The sequence below is a fragment of the Lissotriton helveticus genome, chromosome 1_1, assembly GCF_964261635.1.
Source record: "Lissotriton helveticus chromosome 1_1, aLisHel1.1, whole genome shotgun sequence".
Classification (NCBI taxonomy): domain Eukaryota; kingdom Metazoa; phylum Chordata; class Amphibia; order Caudata; family Salamandridae; genus Lissotriton; species Lissotriton helveticus.
This window is the reverse complement of record NC_136057.1, coordinates 375,581,833-375,601,342: the sequence shown is the minus strand read 5'-3', so window position 1 is coordinate 375,601,342 and position 19,510 is coordinate 375,581,833. Positions and strand designations below refer to the sequence as shown.

The following is a 19,510-nucleotide window of genomic DNA, read 5'->3' as shown; positions in this document are numbered from 1 at the left end:
TTCTAGTTGCCTGGTGTAGTAACGAGGTAATCTGGATTGGTTTGGTTCGCCCAGCTTAGGGGGTGGAAGGGAACCTCCCCAGACTGCTCGACAGTATACTATCAAAGAGCTTGGAGTTAACATTAAGATTTTGACCGGTAGAAGCTACACAGGCTTTGATCCTTTCCAGACTTGGGTCTGAGAGATATCACAGCGTGCAACGCCCTAGCAGAACTACCTACTGATTCTGGAAAAGAGTTGAATAGGCGGGCAAGATAGGGAGTCATGAATGGCACAATATTTTTTCAATGTGGGAGGTGAAGGTGTCCAGCTCTTGGGATTTGTGTCTTTTGAGCTAGTGATATTGAATGGGTTTTTATAACTCTTGCTTCTGTGTATCCATGAGTTTCTGCATCTGGGCTCTAATTCTGAGGTTAGAATGTTCTTGGCCGTGTATAGTGCCCCATGGTTTTCCCGAAAGGCATCGGTTAGGCATAAATCATACCAACAAAGCGTTCCATACATAGTTAGAATTGTTGACACCCTATCTGAGGTCATCATAGTCCTCCGTTTGCAAGCCAGTAGCTTGCCTGCTTTGTTCCCCTTGTGTAACACTGCTGTTTGATGTATAGTAACACATATTCTGCATTGCATCTTGCATCCTATCCTGTTGTAATGAACTGTGGCCCGCCCTGACTTCTTTACACTGGTCTTGTGTGGAGGCATGGTACTCGAAACTTCTGAATTTACGTTACTTCAGAAGCAGAAGACGCTGCAAACTGCACAGAGCCTTTGTCCTTTCAATTGACGCGCCATGCGATGCACAAGGAGGACAAGTGTCATAGAGCCACAGTGCTCTCACGAGACCTGCAGTAGTGGGGGGCCATATTGAACACTTTGAGTATAAATACTTCATAATGTAGAACGTCCTTGCTAGGCAATTGAGAAACAGACCGAATGGCTTTGCCAGTTCTTGTTTTCTCTTACTTCTCCTCCATGTCCCTCACTGGCAGAACGTTCTCAGGTTCGTCTTTCACAGCGTTCATCACAATTGCAATATTTATTATTTTCAGCAAAAGGCCCATGAAGTGTGTTCATTGTTTGTAAGATAGTCTCGCCACACTTAAAGCGAATACCGAGAGAAGAACCTTCTAACACCTGTTGTTGCCTCTTTTCTGTGCCCTCCATGCCTCTGAAAGAACTCTTCTGTTGTATACCCTGGCCGAGATGGAGGGGCAGTGGAAAAGGAGAACTAAAAAGTTAAGGCAGCGGATTTTAAAGATGATGGAGGCGAGTTGAACTATTGTGTTTTTAAAGGTCTTTTTAGTGCAAGTAAGGCCAACAAAAGAGCAATGACAGTAAACATTACTGAATTGAATGTTTGATCAGTTTCTTTCGACTGGCATGATTTTCAACCAAAACAGCTTTGAAAATGTTGTGCAACATGGTACTGTCACTTCATAAGTGATTGCATTGTGTGGAGTGCACATCCCTGCCTCAAAACAGGTGACACACACAATATATATATATCTTCCTGTACATTTATTTTGTATAGAATATCTCACTTTCCATTGACCTCAAATGTTTGAAAGCTGTACTGACCCTGCCCTGACTTGGGTATTCTTCTGTACCATTGTCAGAGGCAAATGTGAGAAAATATACTTCTCTGGGCTCCTCATGCATATTAATCGTTGACAACCCCAGAGAGAACACACCCTGGCTCAATATTAAATGGCTACGTGAAGGCAGTACACAAACTCTGGAAGCTTTGTTGGTGGCATTGCCCTTCTGAGCCACCTCTTACTCTGACTTTCCTTATCTGCAACCACTGCCTTAGCCAGCTGCGGAATAGTATCCATTACCGCACATAAAAAAACACAGACATGGGGTTCTGCATCAGTCTGTACCCTCCTCTGACCTTTCCCCGCAAATTTTATTTGTATACATTGGAAGCCTAGCCACTCACTCTTGATACACAAATATGTGCATTTCTAAATCCTCATGCACAGATTCAAGACACTACACAACTTTGGCCCCACATACCTGAGCTGCTCCACAGGACTCCTACTCACACACAGGCATACACAGAACCGATCTGGAGGACGGGTGTTCTCTGACATAGCTCCTAAAGCGTGGAATGGCCTCCCACTCCACAGCAGAGCCTCCTCCTCTCTACTTGAATTCCGCAAGAAGCTGAGGACTCGGCTTTTCAATTAGCCAACCTTCCCTAGGAAGCACACACACCTGCTCAGCGCCAGGATACCCTTGCGGGTGATGGTGTGCCTTACAAATACAACACGAAATGACATCTCTGCATTTATACTTCTTTTCTTCTTTGCTCCACTTGATCTCCTTTACTATTTCACCACTCTAATGTGTGCCAGATTGACAGCACCTTCCTCAGCCAGGCCTTGTGCTGGACTTTGAATCTTCCCTGGACAGCCTCTTCTCTGCTCCTCTGTTGCACTGCACCACAGTTTACTAAAGTCACCTTATGGCACTGGTTTAGGTACACTGTACCAAGGGGATGACTTGCCCACGACCAGAAAGTCTGCCCACAGTGTGCAACAGGCCTTAGAGCACACACTTTCCTGACAACACTGTCATGTGATTTGTATATGCAGTCCCAAACAGGCCTGCTGGCAGTCTGGCATTCATTCCCCAGGGAGCTGCATGATATGGGCATGATTTCACTGCTGCATGGGCAGCCCACCAGCCTTAAGAGCAGCCAAGGTCAGCTGAAGAAGCAAGTACAAGGATGCCCGTTCATCTGCGGCTGGGTGAACTTTTGAGAGTTTGCCTGTTTTGTGAAAGAACTTAGTAAGATGAGAAGTGGGGCTGATTCACGGCTACAGGCTGCTGTCAACAACCTCATATACTGGAAAGGATAGCCATCTTACTCCCATCAGCTTTACTTCAGAAAGATAACCTCAAATCACCTCAGCACATTTGGTTTACTCCTTGCAAAAGGGAATCTTTATATTTAGCAACCAAGCAGCCGTCCTGTTGGTTTTTAAAGTAAGTGTTAGCACTTTAAGGGATTTCTCAGCTCGATTACCCTATGTCTGTGATTTGCAGTATGTGAAATGTACTCCTAAATGCTATTTTCATTTGTGTGATTCGGTGCTTTCCATGTCTTGTTGTTGAATGTCTGAAGGTGCTTGGACGCCTATGGGTTGTACCTGCTCTCTAAATGTACATAGTGATGATTAGCTCCCACTAAATGAAAATCTTTTTCAAGAATAACATTTGATTTTTTTTTAATAACAATTTGTAATTATTTTCAAGAACAAAAGTAGACAGCCATATACAGGTTAATTGACCGGAATGTAACATAAATAAGTGATCGACCCGACCTACTGTTGAATAAGTAACACACACTATCCCTTAATCACTAGGGTCATGGTACATTTCATTAAAAGTGACCCCATCAGGAGCTGCATATTTTAACATGATCCCTGGAGCACCTAGAGCCAAGTACTTCCTCTTCCACGCACAGACATTTAAGGACATTTAATAGACTGCCAGGCCACAATCAAGAGCCCTTTCTGGCTGCCATATTGGGTAGGGTTTGGTTCAGCACAGTTGAGTGCGTTTGACAAGATGTCATTCCGTGCTCCAGTGCAAGAGCCTCTCAATGATATTTGGATGACCATGGAGAGCTACTTAATTTTCTCTTCATCATACATTTTAATAGTGAGAAACTCCCAACATCTGCGACTGTTTGGTGCTGTGTTCCAGACGGTTTTGAATCGAGCAAAAATTGACGATGCGCCATACAAATGCTTGCAAAATAATTAATAATAGCATTAAGTTATGCTTGGAAAATGGTGTCATCTTCCAAATTTGAGGAATGGGCAAAATAATTTTTGCCTATTTCTTTCTTTTATAATGTGCAGATATGCAAAATCAATGCTCTCCAATGTCTGCCTTGTGCTGCATTATTCAATGTGGCCCCTTTGAAATCGCTCCAGACTACCCCTCCTTCGGATGAAACACCAATATCCAGCATGAACTGCATGATGAGGTTGTGTCGAGCGCCAAGGAATGTGTAAAGTCCTATGTGCACAGTTTCTTGCAGTGCTGGGTCTTCCAGCTTTGTGCAAGCGCATAACCTTAACTCATGATGCTGTTGTTGCACCTCATTGAGGTAATGTTTGGATTTACTATCTCTAGGAAGTGAGGTCTTCATCCTAGTCACCTCCTATGGCGATGGCGTTCGTTGCCGAGGATCCGGCAAGGATGGCATTTATTTGTTGGTCTATCTGAACAGCTTCACCGAGCATTATCTGCCACCCCGTTCAGGGAGGCTCCAGCAGTGAGGCAAGATCAGACATGCTTGTTGGTTGTGCGTCATCATGAAAACAGATAGAGCCGCTGTAATGATCCCATGGCGGCCATGAACTCTGCTGCACTTCCACGGCATTGGATTAGCTTTAGAATAGTATGTTTAAGAAATCACAGCAATTTACTTCAGCATGGAGGGGTGAGGGCACACCATTTATTCATGTATAAACTAACACGCCTCCTTCGCCCTCATCTGCACACTTCGCTATATCTCAACATCAGTCAAGTCAGCTGTTCCTCAGTGATCTTTCATGCAGAACTGAGCTTGTTGTTGCTTTCAACACACCTCACAAGGTTTTCAAAACAAAGACCAGATTGCTCGTGCACCCTAGAGGGTGACGCAATCTCTGAACGAAGTAGGGCACGTATTCACAAGACGCTCATCGGTTTTCAGGTTTCTCAGTTGTCCTCCTTGGGGATCAGTACATGGCTGTGACCTCCCACAGCTAAGCTCTGCAAGCAGGTGGTTCGTTGATTCCCAATGGTACGAGGTTGCCGGCAATGCTGCCATTTCTATGGGATGTGTGGTTCAGATGTCATCAAAGCTGTTTTTAGATTGTTGACTGCATATTGAGGCAATGGAATATTGAATAGCAGTCAAAGTATATACAAAATGTATGGGAATGGTCATGCTGAGCAGGGCACAAGTCGAGGGTACATGTGGGTAGACGGCGCCTGCCCACTCTTTTTACAGGGTGGACGCCGTCACACTGCCAAGAAGTTGGACCCTACAGAAGCATAAACTTGTTCTGTGTAATTTTCAGACCCCGGGGCACATTCTGCAGGCCCTGCACATTGTCTGCTTTCTGTCCAAGCAGTGACGTGCAGGTGGGGGAGGGGCTTTTCAGATTCCAGGTGGGCTCATAACAAAGGCCAAAGTTAATGGGCCTCCTTTTGTTGGAGTACCCTTGATGGGAGCCATCAGGGGCTTCACACCTAAATGCAATGGAGGGGAAACAAAGGCACACAGCTTATCACTTCACAGGTACTTGAAAGAGGCATGCTTCTGACTTTCTGCAGTCCCTGTATATAAGAGATATGCATGCACTGCAAGAATGTCCGGTGTGTTAATCTAGCCCAGTATTTACACAAATAAAGATAAACAATTTTATTTTATTTCTTTTATAGAGCTTTAGCACAACTCATATTGATGAAGGGTTTAAGAGCGCTTTACTTCATATGTACACATTATACATTTAGAATAAATCATATATAAAACTTTATAAATACATGTGTATAAATCAATGCAACTGATGTGTTACATAAGACAGCAAGGGTTACAAGGTCTAGGAGCTACATGGCCTTCATAGTTCACTGTGCTATATTAGAAGGATGCCAATGAATGAACTTTAAGTGAAAAAAGGGCCTCTGAGTTAAAAGCCAGCAACCCATTACCCATTTCCATAAAATAAAAAAAGCTGTCATCTGCATGTTACATAATGTGCTTTGCAGGAGAGATATTAACCGGCTATGCTACTTTGATTTAAAACTGAGACTAGACAAAACACAGATCTCTCCAGAAAATACGTTAACCTCCAGAGTTAACCATTATTATTATTCTGTGATATAATTGCCACACAAGGGTCTCTGCAGCAGGTGGCTTAACCTCATAAGATAATTAAAAAATTCAGACTTTGCAACCAATTAAACAGACCATATTTAGTGTCACTTTCTCCTTGTTGCCAATTTCTTTGTGGCAGAGTTTAAAAAAATAAATATATAAGCTGAGGCCCAGATTTTCAGTCGGGTCGTGTTCTTCTTTAGTAAACCCTGTCATAAAATTACATTTGTTAACTATTACAGTAAGCTCAGATGTACTCATGATAGACCTGCTAAAAATAAGTATACGGTCTCAAGGTCTGATGTCACTTCTTGTGATGTCACTTCTTGAGTTAAGATACCACGTGTGATGTCACACGTCATGATGTCACTTGCATACTGCCTAACTTGATTAGTCGCCCCTACTTCTTTTTTTAGGACTTAATGCTGAGTGTAAGTGGAGATGGGGTTAGACACATAGGTAAAATGAAAAAATATTCTGCAATTATTTTGTTTGCCTTTCACCTACAGATAACTGTATCTAATATAATATGCAAACAACTCAAATGAAAATAAATGTAAATGAAGCTAATCTGTAGGAACAGCATTTTCTTCAGGTAGGTTAATACGATCACATTAGACGTCTGTGACGTGTATTTATAGTGCTATCAGGTCCTAGCCTGAGACAGAAAGTAGTGTCACTATGTGAATCATTTCTTTAAAAACATACTATACACAGTATAAGAGAAGAGTGCCTTGAATTTAAACACATTATAAAGTAGACTACACACAGTATAAGATGCACACCACCATATTGTGAATAACGACTCAGTTTTAAGTGCTTAAAGTGCTTTCAAAAGTTACATTTTTAGTAACGTGGAATTATGCTGCACCTAGTGGAAACCTTTCTCATTGATTTCCAGTAAATGTACGCAGAACTGGTCACATTCTTATGGAACCTCTCGAAAACAATAACACTTTGTCTCCATGATTCTTTAAATAATTGTATCAATTAAAGTCTATGCTGGCTCCCAAGCAGCCATTAAATTTGCTGATTAACCAATTTCACACATTTACAATTCTTTCAGGAAGCAGAGACTCTGGAGAGAAGGTTTGTTTCTTCTTTAGCTGTCTGTCCCTGCATAATGGAGTACTCTCCCCTCCTTTCCTTTCAGTCCAAGGTCACTCAAGGTCGGCATTAAACTGCTTGTGGACACAAAAATTGGAACTGTATTTGTATAGTTAAAAAATAAATGTTTGGTTACGTCATTGCTAACAGATCCTGCCCACGCCAGCCTCTGTGAGCAAATGGTGTGAAATAGGACATAGAGCAACATATTATAGTCTTCAGATGTACTGGTGTGAGTCAGTCCCATTAGGTGGTCAGCCTTTGGTCCTATTCAAACTCCCTGAAGCCTGTGCTTCGCACATGTTATTTAACTGTACTATTACACCACTTTCACCATTGAGGACTGTATTACATTGAATGTTTAGTATGTGCTATGCAGTTCATATCATGAAGTATCATTAAGTTGCTGTCATTTTGCACCATGTCAGTAGGGTGACTTTCGGCTTTTTTCAGCTCATAGATCCATGCATGCTGGGAGCTTACCAGGCATATGCATAGGTAATGTGACGCTGCAGGTCCCAGGCTGATTAGCGCGTGGGCTCACAAATCACTCTAAAAATGAGCTGAGTCCAGCTGACAGTGACATGCTTGTAGGACCAGCTGTGATGTATTTGTGCTCCTCTTTAACAAGCCACGTCCAGATCCCTCTGTATAACTTAACCCTGTTGAGCCCAAGGGCACTTGAGTGCCAGTTTCTGGTCCAAAGTCACTGATGGGGTCTATGCGACAAGGCTATCGCTCATGGTGTATTGCGAGAGGTATTGAAGGATGCTGGCGTAGTCCGTCTAGTAGGACAACCTTCAACAGTCTCATTGTGTTCCTTTGTGTCACTAGGTTTAAAGCAGTAACACTTAGCAGCACTCGTAAAACAAGTAGTGTGTGGTTGCAGGCCATATTCCGTATTAGGTGAATGTGTGGTGTCTATTACTTTATGGGTGATAGCTGAAGTATTTGGCATTTTCAAGTCCTGCTAGTCTCGATTTACCTCACCCAGTTTCTGTAGTGAAGTTGTCTCCAAGCCCCTGCACCTTCTTGTAACTGACAGGCTGGCCCGCTCCTCAGTATCCCTTCCACCAAGCTCCTAGTAACCTGAAGATGTCTCTCACAGGTGAGTTCCAGTTTGCCATTGCTGCTGAGGACAACGCAGAGTTTTGGCTGAGCACAGATGAGACGGTGCATAACCTGCAGCGCCAGGCTAGCATTGGCCCGGTAAGTTTGACTCAATCTCCATTTTTCTTTTTCTCCATTTGTCTCATTATTTCCAAAGTTTTACTTGTTATATATACTACACTGTGTGCAAAGTGGTCTGCTAACACAAGATAATACTTGTCTTCATGGCCTCGCTCAGGGTGGTAAAAATCCTGACAGCCGTCATCAAAAGCAACAACCGCTAATTGCCTTTCTAGGTTTCGGGACAGTCTGTGTCTGTGAGTTAAGACAAAGTAGGAGGAATGTAGAATAAAGAAATGAAAAAAGGCTGCACCAATAGTGAACGATTTGTGTTTACTATGTATACATCATTGGGCGAGGTGTAACTTTTGCTGGCAGCTGTATAAATAAAATAAAAAATGTAAATCCGTATTTGTAAAGCACAAACTACTCACCCTTACAGGTCTCAAGGTGCTGGGGGTTGTCGTAGAAATTAAGTGAGCTATTGCCCAGAGTCACATGGTGCTGAGCTGAGCTTCCGCCGGAGCCGGGGATCGAACCCTGAACCCTGTGCTCCGAAGTCAGCTGCCCTGGCCGCTGCACCACACCTCTCCACCTCTATGAAGCAGAGATGCCACAGTCTGGCCATTGGGGCCTTTCGGGTGGTGTTTTAGCACCATGAAGATTGACTGTTGTAACAGGTCAACCTAGAAGTCAGGTTTGCTCAAGTTATCTTGATTCAGTCTGATGGTTGTAAACGTTATAACAGTCAAATTGTGCCCAGAGATGAAGATCACACTATCTACATGGTGATAATATTGACTAAAAGGAATCTATACACAGTTGACAAAATGACCCAGGGAAAGCAAATAAAGCGGGCATCCTCCTCATGATCCTGACGATAAGCTCCAGTTCACCACTAATAAATGAAACAAGTCTCTTTTTTTTTTCTTTGTTTGTATTGTTTACATATGCAAGATTATGAATATAAGAAGTTCTCACAGTATGACATGTGTTGGTTTGGTTACACTGGAGCGACTCCTACAAGGAGTGCAATCAATTCAAGGGGCCCAGGTTACAATCCTATTTTATTACACTGGGGAGCTGCATGCAGCAACCCAGCGCCCCAGTTCCAGTGTCCATAGATAGTCAACTGCGCAATTCATGAAAGAAGACAATAGAAAGAAAGGAAGAGCAAGGCATAGACGGAAGAAGAGAAGAAAAAGGAGGGGGTAAGGGAAGGAAAAGATCACTGGTTTCCAGAAGGGGCTCTGTCAGCACGCAGATGGTGCCCGCCAGCTACCCTACCAATCCTCTGATCAGACAGGATCGTCTCAGTTCAAGCCAGGGTGGAGGGCGTGAAGGTACCTTTTCAGTGGTTCCCAGATGTCTCTGGGGCGGGCCTGTTCGAGCATTAACTCTCCGTATTCAGACAGTAGTTCCTGACTGAGCACCGCATCTCTAATCCAGTCCATAACGCGATGGCTTCTGCGACGACCTCAGCACATTGCTATGCGACGCTTGGCCAGCAAGAGAAGCATAGCCACCAATCTCCTCACCGTGGCAGGCATAGAGCGTACAGAGCCAAGCAACTCTGTCAGGAGGGAGCGTTGAAGCACACACTCCAACATCACTCCTAGCGCGTCAAAGATGCTGCCCCAGTATCGTGCAATTTCCAGGCAGCCCCATGCTAAGTGCAAGAATGTTGAATCCTGGGCGCAGCACCGCATACATCTCGCATCGTCCCTCATTCCGACTGTGTAGCCATGCCCGGGTTCGATAAAGCCTGTGTATAAACTTTAAATGAATCCACCTCAATCTATAGGTGGGGGATAGCGCCCTGGCCTATTATCTAGATTGATCATGGAGAGCTGTCTGTAAGAGTTGCACAATAGAGCTTCCTTTTCGGGTTTGATGATCGTGATAATAAGTGCTTCCCAGAGAGGGGGGAAAGCAGGCTGCTCTCCAGAGACTCCTCGTACATTTTAGGGAGATGTGACACGAGCAACGGGGCATATTCTTTATAAAAATTGGCTGTCACTCCATCCAGCCCCGGGGCCTTGTCCCCTGGTATAGCACGGATTACCCTAATCACCTCTTCTTCCGAAAAGCGATCGTCCAAGTATCTGCGGTGGCCATCATCTAACCACAGTAGCTGTATGGATTAAATAACATGGACAAATCTGGAGGGATATCAGCCTGTCGCGCTATGTAAAGCAAGGAGTAAAATGACATCATTTCTGTCTGAACATATGCTTGCCCAATTGTCATCTCATTGTCAGATATGCAGAGCTTGCAAACATAATCGTTGGCCTATGACTTTTTAAGGAGTCCCGCAAGTGTTTTACCCGTGGATTCCCCTTCCCCATATCACGTAGCCCGCCTCTCCCTCCCCAAGTAATGGGTTTCCCTTAATGCTGCCTCCTCATACTCCGTGATTTTGCCTCTGATGTTTCCCAAGACCTCCTCTTCATTAGGGTTAAAATGGTCAGTTTCCAGCTCCCGTATTTCTCCCTCATGGTGTTCCCTGCGTAATGTGCGCAATATCCCTGCCTGCTTGGCTATGCACTCACCCTGGATCACAGACTTGAAGGCCTCCCATAGCGTGGAGGAGGATGCCACCATGCCCTCATTCAGCGCAAAGTATTCTACTATTGCAGCTCTGATTTCTTCACGAAATACCTTGTTGCGTAGAGCCCCACTGGGAAGCCGCAAGCTGAATGCCCTGCTTGTTCCTCCCGGCAAGGTAAACTCAAGTAATACCAGGGAGTAATCAGATAGCGTTCTGGGAAGTTGAGTTACTTTATGAATCCAAGACACTTTTTTCCTTAGAGGCCAACCAGAAGTCTATTCTAGACCAAGTAGGGCTGGCTGAGGACACACAGGTGCCCTCCTCGTTTAGCCCATTACGGTAGCGCCTGATATCCATCAGAGCATAGTCCGCCATTATGGTCCGCACCTGCGCCATTGCCCATGGGTGAGGGCATCGGGTATCTCCCGACCTGTCCTTGTCTGGGTCCAGAATTGCATTAAAATCCCCTCCCCACACGACCACTCCAGGGCCAAGTGTTTCTATCAGTCTCCAAACTTCCCCGAAGAAGTCCGGGTCGTCCACGTTGGACCCGTACACCGAGGCCAGCCTAATTGGGTACCCACCCAGCGTCCTCGCTAATAGCACATATCTCACCTGTGGATCACATATCGCCGTGTGCAGGCGCCAAGGCAGTCCCATCCTGAGAATGATCGCCGCCCCCATCACGTAGTTGGAGTAGCATGCAATGTGTTTCTCCCCCATCCAACCTGAGCACAGCTGCGCACAGTTGGTCCCCGTCAAGTGCTGCAGTCAGTCAGTCCCCGGACATTCCATGTTACTTCCTTCAATTTAGCCACTCTCGTAGCGGACACACTCTTGTTCCCAACAGCAGTCTCGCCTGCCAACACAAAAGTTCAACCAGCTCATAGTAGGAGGAAGCCAGTGTGAGAGGAGATAGGGGGACAAGAACCATAGAGAGATAGGAACAGTATTACAGTGCATCAACCAAGCCCCAATGCCAGGAACAGTGTTACAGTGCTTCAACCAAGCCCCAATGCCGCCACCTCCCACCCACTACAGCTATCCAATTTGGCTTAAAAACAACCCCCCTCCCACAATATGGCCGAAGATGGCCAAACAACAACAGATTGGAAATCATTCCTGAGGGGTATCCGCTAGGACCTGGCGGTCTCCAGCTAGAAGGGCTTCGTGGCCGGACGAAGATCTCGCAGCAGGAGCCCCTATTGCAAACAGACATGCTGGTACAAAATTGGAGTTCTTGAAGAAGTGGGTCAGTCTTCTGGATAGGGTGAATGAGCTAACATGCCCATGTAGACTCTGAGCAAATTTGATTGCAGATTAGGGGGTCTGTAAAGTATGAGGTCTTGCCCGTGTGGTAAATTCGCAGCTTAGCAGGGTACAGTAGTGAATATTCTGATAGATACATCTGCCGTGTGGATTCCTCACCTTGTGAATATCCCCTTGCGTCAGCAACATTTGGAAATTCCCTTTGTAGCCTCGCGCCGACGTGGATTCGGACGTCACAGAGACACGACATCGCTCGCGACTCCGCTGACGTCACCGACGCCCACAACAGGCCCACGCCGGCGTGATGACATCAGTTCCCTTTTTTCCGCGTCGTCGACGCTAACGGTATCGGGATACTCTGTAGCTTTACTGGTGACTTTGTTACTATTTTTCTTAGATTCTCCATTCTCTGCTCTTTTTCTCTGATTGTCATGTCGACAAAGAAAACAGGTTTTAAGCCTTGTAGAGAATGTGGAAAGATGATGTCCGTTACGGACCCACACCAAGACTGCATTTGGTGTCTGAGCTCTGACCATGACGTGGATGGGTGTTCGTCGTGTCAGAAAATGAATCCGAAGGCTCTACGAGAAAGGGAGTCAAAACTTCTTGTGGCTAAGCTGAAGGCGAGTAAATTTAGAAGGTCTTTAAAACACTCGAACAGATCGAAGTCGAGGTCCAGGTCGAGATCTCGTGAGGCGTCGGTCTCGAAGTCGTCATCTGATCATGCTTCCGGCTCTCGTAGAAAACATAAGAAGAGGAGACATTAGTCCCGACGTCATTCGGATGATAGGTCTGGCTCAAGATCGAAGTCTCCAAAGAAAGTGAAGTCGAAGGTAATTCCTCTACAAGTGTCGGATCAGGAAGGTGAGGCCTCGCCTTCGGAGTCGATAGTCCATTCTCCGACTCCGGTTCCGGATCCGACTCCGGCTCCATCTTCGAATCCTGAGGACGCCGATGGAGTTCCTGTTGAAGAGGAGGCTTCGAATCCTGTTAATTTAACAGATTCTAATCTGCCTCGAGGTCAACCTGAGCATCCACCATTTCCAGCTCCAGGTCAGGACCCTTCTGCGTTTCTAAACGCAATGTATGGTGTTTTCTCAAGATCATGGCACCCCTCTGGAGCACCTTCGGGTCCCATGGGTCCAATGGCTTTTAATTTGGGTGTACCTCACTCATATGCTCCGGCATCTTTCATGCCATATATGCCAGCCCCGACCCCGTTGTGGCAGTACCAGGCTCCACCGAGGTAGACGCCGATATCGACGCCGGCTCGACCGAAGTCGACGACTCCGGCTCCTGCGTCGCCGGCTCCAAGCAAGTCTATGGAACATCCTTCCAAGCCTTCGGATTCGATTCCGACGTCGGCTCCGGCGCCGTCGGATTCGACATTGGATCCGGCTGCACTTCGAGTTAAACTGAGGTCTAGGAGAGAGGCTCAACGTCTCCTAGATGAACAGAGATTTTGTGAGTCTCATTCAGACTTGGAAGAAGGTGAGCTGGATGGGAATGATTTCGAGGACCTGGCTGAGGCGAGTGGTCTTGAATTTTCTCCAGAATGGGCTTTGCCTTCGGGGTCTGATACACCCTCTAGAGATGTTCAACCATACCACGTTGTTATGAAGAAGGCAGCAGGACTTTTAGGTTTGACTTTACCTACTGTCGAATTTAAGTCAAATTTGCTGACCGAGGTTCTTCATTCTCCGAACTCAGCGGTAGAACCTTTACTACCATTTAATGATGCTTTAACAGAGCCCATTATGGAAGTATGGAAAAAAACCTTTTTCTGCTCCTGCAGTTTCAAAAAGTGTGGCTAGGAGGTATAGAGTGGCTCCTGAAGATCCTGCCTTCTTGTCATCTCACCCTTCTCCTGAGAGATTGGTGATTCAGGCTGCTTGTTCTAAGAAGTCGGTTGGTGCTTTTCCGCAGGTGCCTGGCGACAAAGAGGCCAGGAAACAGGATCAAAAAGACTTTTTCTTCTGCTAGTATGGCATTAAAATCATCTAATGCCACTTGCCTTATGGGTCGATACATACATGCTCTTATGGACTCTATGCGTTCATTGATCCCTAAGGTTCCGGAGGATAGTAGAAAAGACTTTGAGGAAGTTTTATCTGACTCTCAAGCGGCAGCCCGTCAGGTCATACAAAGCGGCCTCGATACTGCTGATTCGGTGGCAAGAATCATGGGTACAGCGGTTGCCACGAGGCGTTCGGCTTGGTTGAAGTCATCTGATTTTTCAACTGATGTGCAGTCTGCTTTATTGGATTTGCCTTTCGATGGTGAAGGACTTTTTGGAAAGAAAGCAGACACGGCCTTGGAGAGATTCAAGGATAGCAGAGCGACCGCTAGATCTCTTGGCCTTCAGATCAGAGGTTCTACAACCAGGAAATTCAGAAGGTTTGGTCGCTCTTCTTTTCGTTCATATAGACAAGGTCAACAGCAGCAGCAACAACAGCAGCAGCAACAAAATACCTTGTATAGATCATACAGGGGAAAGCAGAGAGCACGTCCTCGAGGACGTCAGGCCTCTTCCTACTCCACCTCCTCCAACCCCCCAGCCACGGAAAAGCAGCCCTAGATCCGCCATTGAGGATCATGTGGGTCCGGTGGGGGGTCGGCTTACCCACTTTCTACGGGATTGGGAATCGGTTACATCAGATCTTTGGGTTCTCAATCTCGTAGAAAATGGGTATGCCCTTCCCTTTCGGGAATTCCCTCCAAATTACCCTCCTTGTTAGGGATATTGCTCAGAGGAACACCTGTTACTCCTTCAGGAGGAAGTTCAAACTTTATTGAGAAAAGGTGCGATAGAGGTGGTTCCGGAGCAGGAAAGGGGTCAGGGATGCTACTCCCGGTATTTCCTGATACCCAAGAAGGATGGCAGGCTTCGTCCAATCCTGGATCTCAGGATCTTGAATTTTTATCTAAAGCAGGAGAAATTCAAGATGCTCACCCTTGCTCAGGTTCTTCAGGCTCTGCTGGAAGAAGACTGGATGGTGTCGCTCGACTTACAGGATGCGTATTTTCATATCCCAATCCTGAAGTCGCACATGAAGTATCTCCGTTTTACGGTGGGGTCGCAGCACTATCAGTTTGCGGTCCTTCCGTTTGGTCTTACTACCGCACCTCGAGTCTTCACCAAGGTGATGGCAGTGGTGGCGGCGCATCTCAGAAGATCAGGGATTCCTGTATTCCCTTATTTGGACGACTGGCTGATCAAGGCAGAGTCGTCAGAGAGAGTGCTCCATCATCTGCAGGAGACAACCCAGTTGTTGTACAGGTTGGGTTTTTCGATAAATGTACCCAAGTCTCACCTGGTGCCCTCCCAGCGCAATCTGTTCATAGGTGCTGTACTGGACACAACTGTATGTCGTGCATTCCCTCCCCTTCAAAGGATTCACGATATACAGGAAATGATTCCTTTATTTTACAATGGAGCGGTCGTTCCAGTCCTAAAGGTCCTTCGCCTGCTCGGTCTGATGGCTTCATGCATTCTGTTGGTCAACCATGCACGCTGGCACATGAGGGCGCTCCAGTGGTGCCTCCGCAGGCAGTGGTATCAGCACAACGGAGATCTCAGGGAGTCAGTGAGGATCTCCAGAGAAGCTGCGGCGGATTAGTCTTGGTGGGGCGTGGAAGGCAATCTGTCTCAAGGAAAGCCTTTCCAACTGCCTCCATCGGTTGCCACAGTGATAACGGATGCATCCACTCTCGGGTGGGGTGCTCATCTGGGGGACCTGGAGGTCAAGGGTCTTTGGTCTCCAGAGGAAAGGTTGCTTCACATCAACCTTCTAGAATTGAGGGCGATACGTTTGGCGCTCAAGGCCTTCCTCCCTTCCCTTCGCGGTTGTTCGGTCCAGGTCCTGACGGACAACACGACCGCGATGTGGTACATCAACAAACAGGGAGGAGTGGGGTCGCAGTGTCGCTGCAGAGAGGCTCTGCGCCTCTGGTCCTGGGTTCAGGACCATCAGATTTATCTGATGGCAAATCATCTGGCCGGGGTTCTGAACGTTCGTGCAGACAGTCTCAGTCGGCAGTTCTCTGCCGACCACGAGTGGAGGCTTCACCCAGAGGTTGTTCACGACATCTTTCGGATGTGGGGGTCTCCTCGGGTGGACCTGTTCGCCACTCGTGTGAATGCTCACTGCCTGTCGTTCTGCAGTCTCCAGTTTCCGATGCAAGGAGCCTTGGGGGATGCGTTTCAGTTGAGTTGGAAAAAATCAACTCCTTTATGCGTTTCCCCCCATACCTTTGATTCCTCGGGTTCTGAGGAAGATTCGCCAAGACCGGGCCTAAGTCATATTGGTCGCCCCGGACTGGCCAAGAAGGGTGTGGTATACAGATCTTCTCCACCTCTCCTCTCACCCGCCGCTCCATCTCCCTCTCAGGGCAGACCTCCTCTCTCAGATGGAGGGGCAGGTTCTACACCCCCACCTCCAGACATTTCACCTTCATGCCTGTAGATTGAACGGGGCAACCTGAATTCCTTTTCCCTCCCGCCTGACGTTGTGGATGTCATCTTGTTAGCCAGGCGTGACTCCACTAAGTCCATTTATTCTTATAGATGGTCAAAATTTGTCATGTGGTGTGGGGAAAAGTCTATTGACCCTTTGAGAGCCCATTTATCTGATGTTCTCCAGTTTGCTCTTTCTCTGGCGCAACAGGGGCTTGCTGTTGCCACAGTGAAGGGCTATCTTTCAGCGCTGTCGGCATTTCTCTGCTTGCCTGACCAGCCATCTCTTTTTAAGTCTCCTGTGGTTTTAAGATTTTTGAAGGGCCTCACAAATAAGTTTCCTCCTACTCCTTTTATTGTGCCTCAGTGGGACTTAATTCTTGTCTTGACTTTTCTGATGGGTGCTCCCTTTGAGCCTCTTCACAGATGTCCCATGAGACTTCTTACTCTTAAAACAGTCTTCCTCGTTGCAATAACCTCGGCAAGGAGGGTAAGTGAGCTTCAAGCTCTTAGTTTCAAGCCCCCTTTCTTGACCATTCATGCTGGTCGAATGGTTCTTAGGACCAGGGCTGCTTTTCTGCCTAAGGTGGTAACTCCTTTCCATTTAGGACAGTCCATTACCCTACCTACCTTCATTCCTCCCCCTCACCCTTCTAAGGAGGAAGAGAGACTACACCGTCTGGACCCCAAAAGGGCGGTGTCTTTTTACTTGGACAGATCTAAAGACTTTCGTCTGGATGACCAGCTCTTCATTGGCTTTGCTGGCTGCAAGAAAGGAAGAGCGGTCCATAAGAGAACCTTGTCGAGATGGATCGTCCTCTGCATTAAGATCTGCTACTCTTTGGCCGGTAAGGAACCTCCAGAGCGTATAAGGGCTCATTCAACTAGAGCTAAATCTTCGACCTCAGCATTGGCTAGAGGTGTGCCTGTTGACGATATATGTAGAGCGGCAACTTGGTCTTCCCTCCACACTTTCGCGAAGCATTACTGCTTGGATTCCGAAGTGAGGAGGGACGGCCATTTTGCGCGTTCTGTCCTTCAGGATTTCCTGGTTTAGAAGAGTGGACACCCTCCTCCGGGAGTAGGGACTGCTGTGGGACTCTATTCACAAGGTGAGGAATCCACACGGCAGATGTATCTATCAGAAGAACAAGTTACTTACCTTCGGTAACGCTTTTTCTGGTAGATACAATATCTGCCTGTGGATTCCTCACTGACCCACCCGCCTCCCCGTTGTCCACTCTTCTATACCAGAGTTACTGTAATGTAATGTATATATATTTTGCTATCATGGAAATGTTTCTATTGCTTTCCTGCATTTGCTTTACACTGTGTGTTTTGCCCTTGCTAATGTGTACTGTGTATACTGTATACCTTTCTACTGTCATTGGTCCGTCCGTGTGCCTCGATGGCACGGAAAAAAGGGCGGAACTGATGTCATCACGCCGGCCTGGGCCTGTTGTGGGCGTCGGTGACGTCAGCGGAGTCGCGAGCGATGTCGTGTCTCTGTGACGTCCGAATCCACGTCGGCGCGAGGCTACAAAGGGAATTTCCGAATGTTGCTGACGCAAGGGGATATTCACACGGTGAGGAATCCACAGGCAGATATTGTATCTACCAGAAAAAGCGTTACCGAAGGTAAGTAACTTGTTCTTTAGGGGCCCATTAGGATGTCGGGCGGACTGGCGGGGGCAATCCGCCCGACATCCTCACTAGTTCCCCCCCCTGCCATATTAGTATGGCGCGGGGACCTCGGCGGACGGAAAGACCGTCCGCCGCTTTTCCGCCCCGGTCGCCTTGCGGCTGGGGCGGAAAAGGAATAATATGGTGGCGGTGTCTATCAGACACCGCCACCCATATTAGCATGGGCATTTTACAATGCCTTTCACCACGGAAAGGCATGCGGTCTTCACTCTGGGGGCCCCCTGCGGGCCCCCAGAGTGAAGGAGGGGTGGGGGCTGCACACGGGGGGTACCTCTGGTACCCCTCCACATTTGCATAAACAAAGCGACAGGCACCGCGCGGTGCCTGCCGCTTTGTATATGCAAATGCTGAAATGCATTTGTAGCATTGTGGCGGGCGGTGCTGAGAGCACCGCCCGCCACAATGCTACAAATGCAGGATGTGCCCGCCACTGTGGCGGGCACATCCTAATGCCCCCCACGGGACCCCCGTCCTTATGGCGGGCGGTCCCAATCCCTGCTAGGATGACGGGTGGACAAAGTCCGCCCGTCATCCTAATGGACCCCTTAATGTCTTGTTTTTGAAGAAGTCTCTTTACTGGCACAAATTCACATCTGGCAGCCTGCTTGGCAAGGGTGAAGTCCGTGTAGAAGGACACAGAATTTCCCTGACATGTTGTTGCTTGGAGGTCTCTGGCGCTGCGCAGCACTGTGTCCCGCTCTCTATAATTTAAAAGGTGGGCTATAATATGCCTGGACGGGGCGCCCGAGGGGGTCTTGGATCGAACGCTCTGTGGGCCTGTTCTACTATACAAACCGCCGATAGGGGTGTCCCAAACAGTGAGCGCAGCGTCTCCTCAACGTAATCCTCAAGTCGGGTCATGGCGGTGGATTCTGGTATTCCCGCAATGTGCAGGTTATTGCGTCGTGACCTTGCTTCTAAGTCCTCATTTTTATTTGCGATGATTTCCAGGACTTTTTTCATCTTGAGTAACTGTTCCTGAGTTGCAACGCCCTCGTCCTTGAGCACTGATGTGCGCTGTTCAACCTGTCCGAGATGTTCGTCATGATTGGATACCTAGTACTTTGGTCTGTCCAACGGATCATGATGATTTGAGTCAATTTTCAGGTCAATAGCCATGAGGGATTGTTTAAGGTCTTTAAACATTTCCCTGATGTTCGGCTCTTGTGCTGACTCAGCACCCACGCTCTCTTCAGTCTGGCCTTCTGCAAGGGGAGCGCTGCCCCGGGAGGGCTCTTCACTGCTCAAACAACAACTTTGATTGGCGAATGTCCATCTTGCCCATATCCCCCTCTCTGCCCTGAGTGCTGTAAGAAATATGTCTCACTGGTGCAGCGAATGGTTAATCTCACAGCTATAGGTGAAG

The 19,510-nt window shown here is 47.2% G+C and overlaps 1 protein-coding gene across 2 annotated transcripts in view; it reads left to right on the top strand.

Moving 5' to 3' along the window:
• B4GALNT3 (beta-1,4-N-acetyl-galactosaminyltransferase 3) overlaps window positions 1-19,510 on the top strand; it is a 751,466-nt gene that overhangs the window by 571,273 nt on the left and 160,683 nt on the right. For both annotated transcript variants that reach the window (XM_078673705.1, XM_078673706.1), the window contains one exon: window positions 8,103-8,203. In XM_078673705.1, the coding sequence (XP_078529831.1) occupies window positions 8,103-8,203 (101 nt within the window). The remainder of the gene's footprint in view (window positions 1-8,102; window positions 8,204-19,510) is intronic.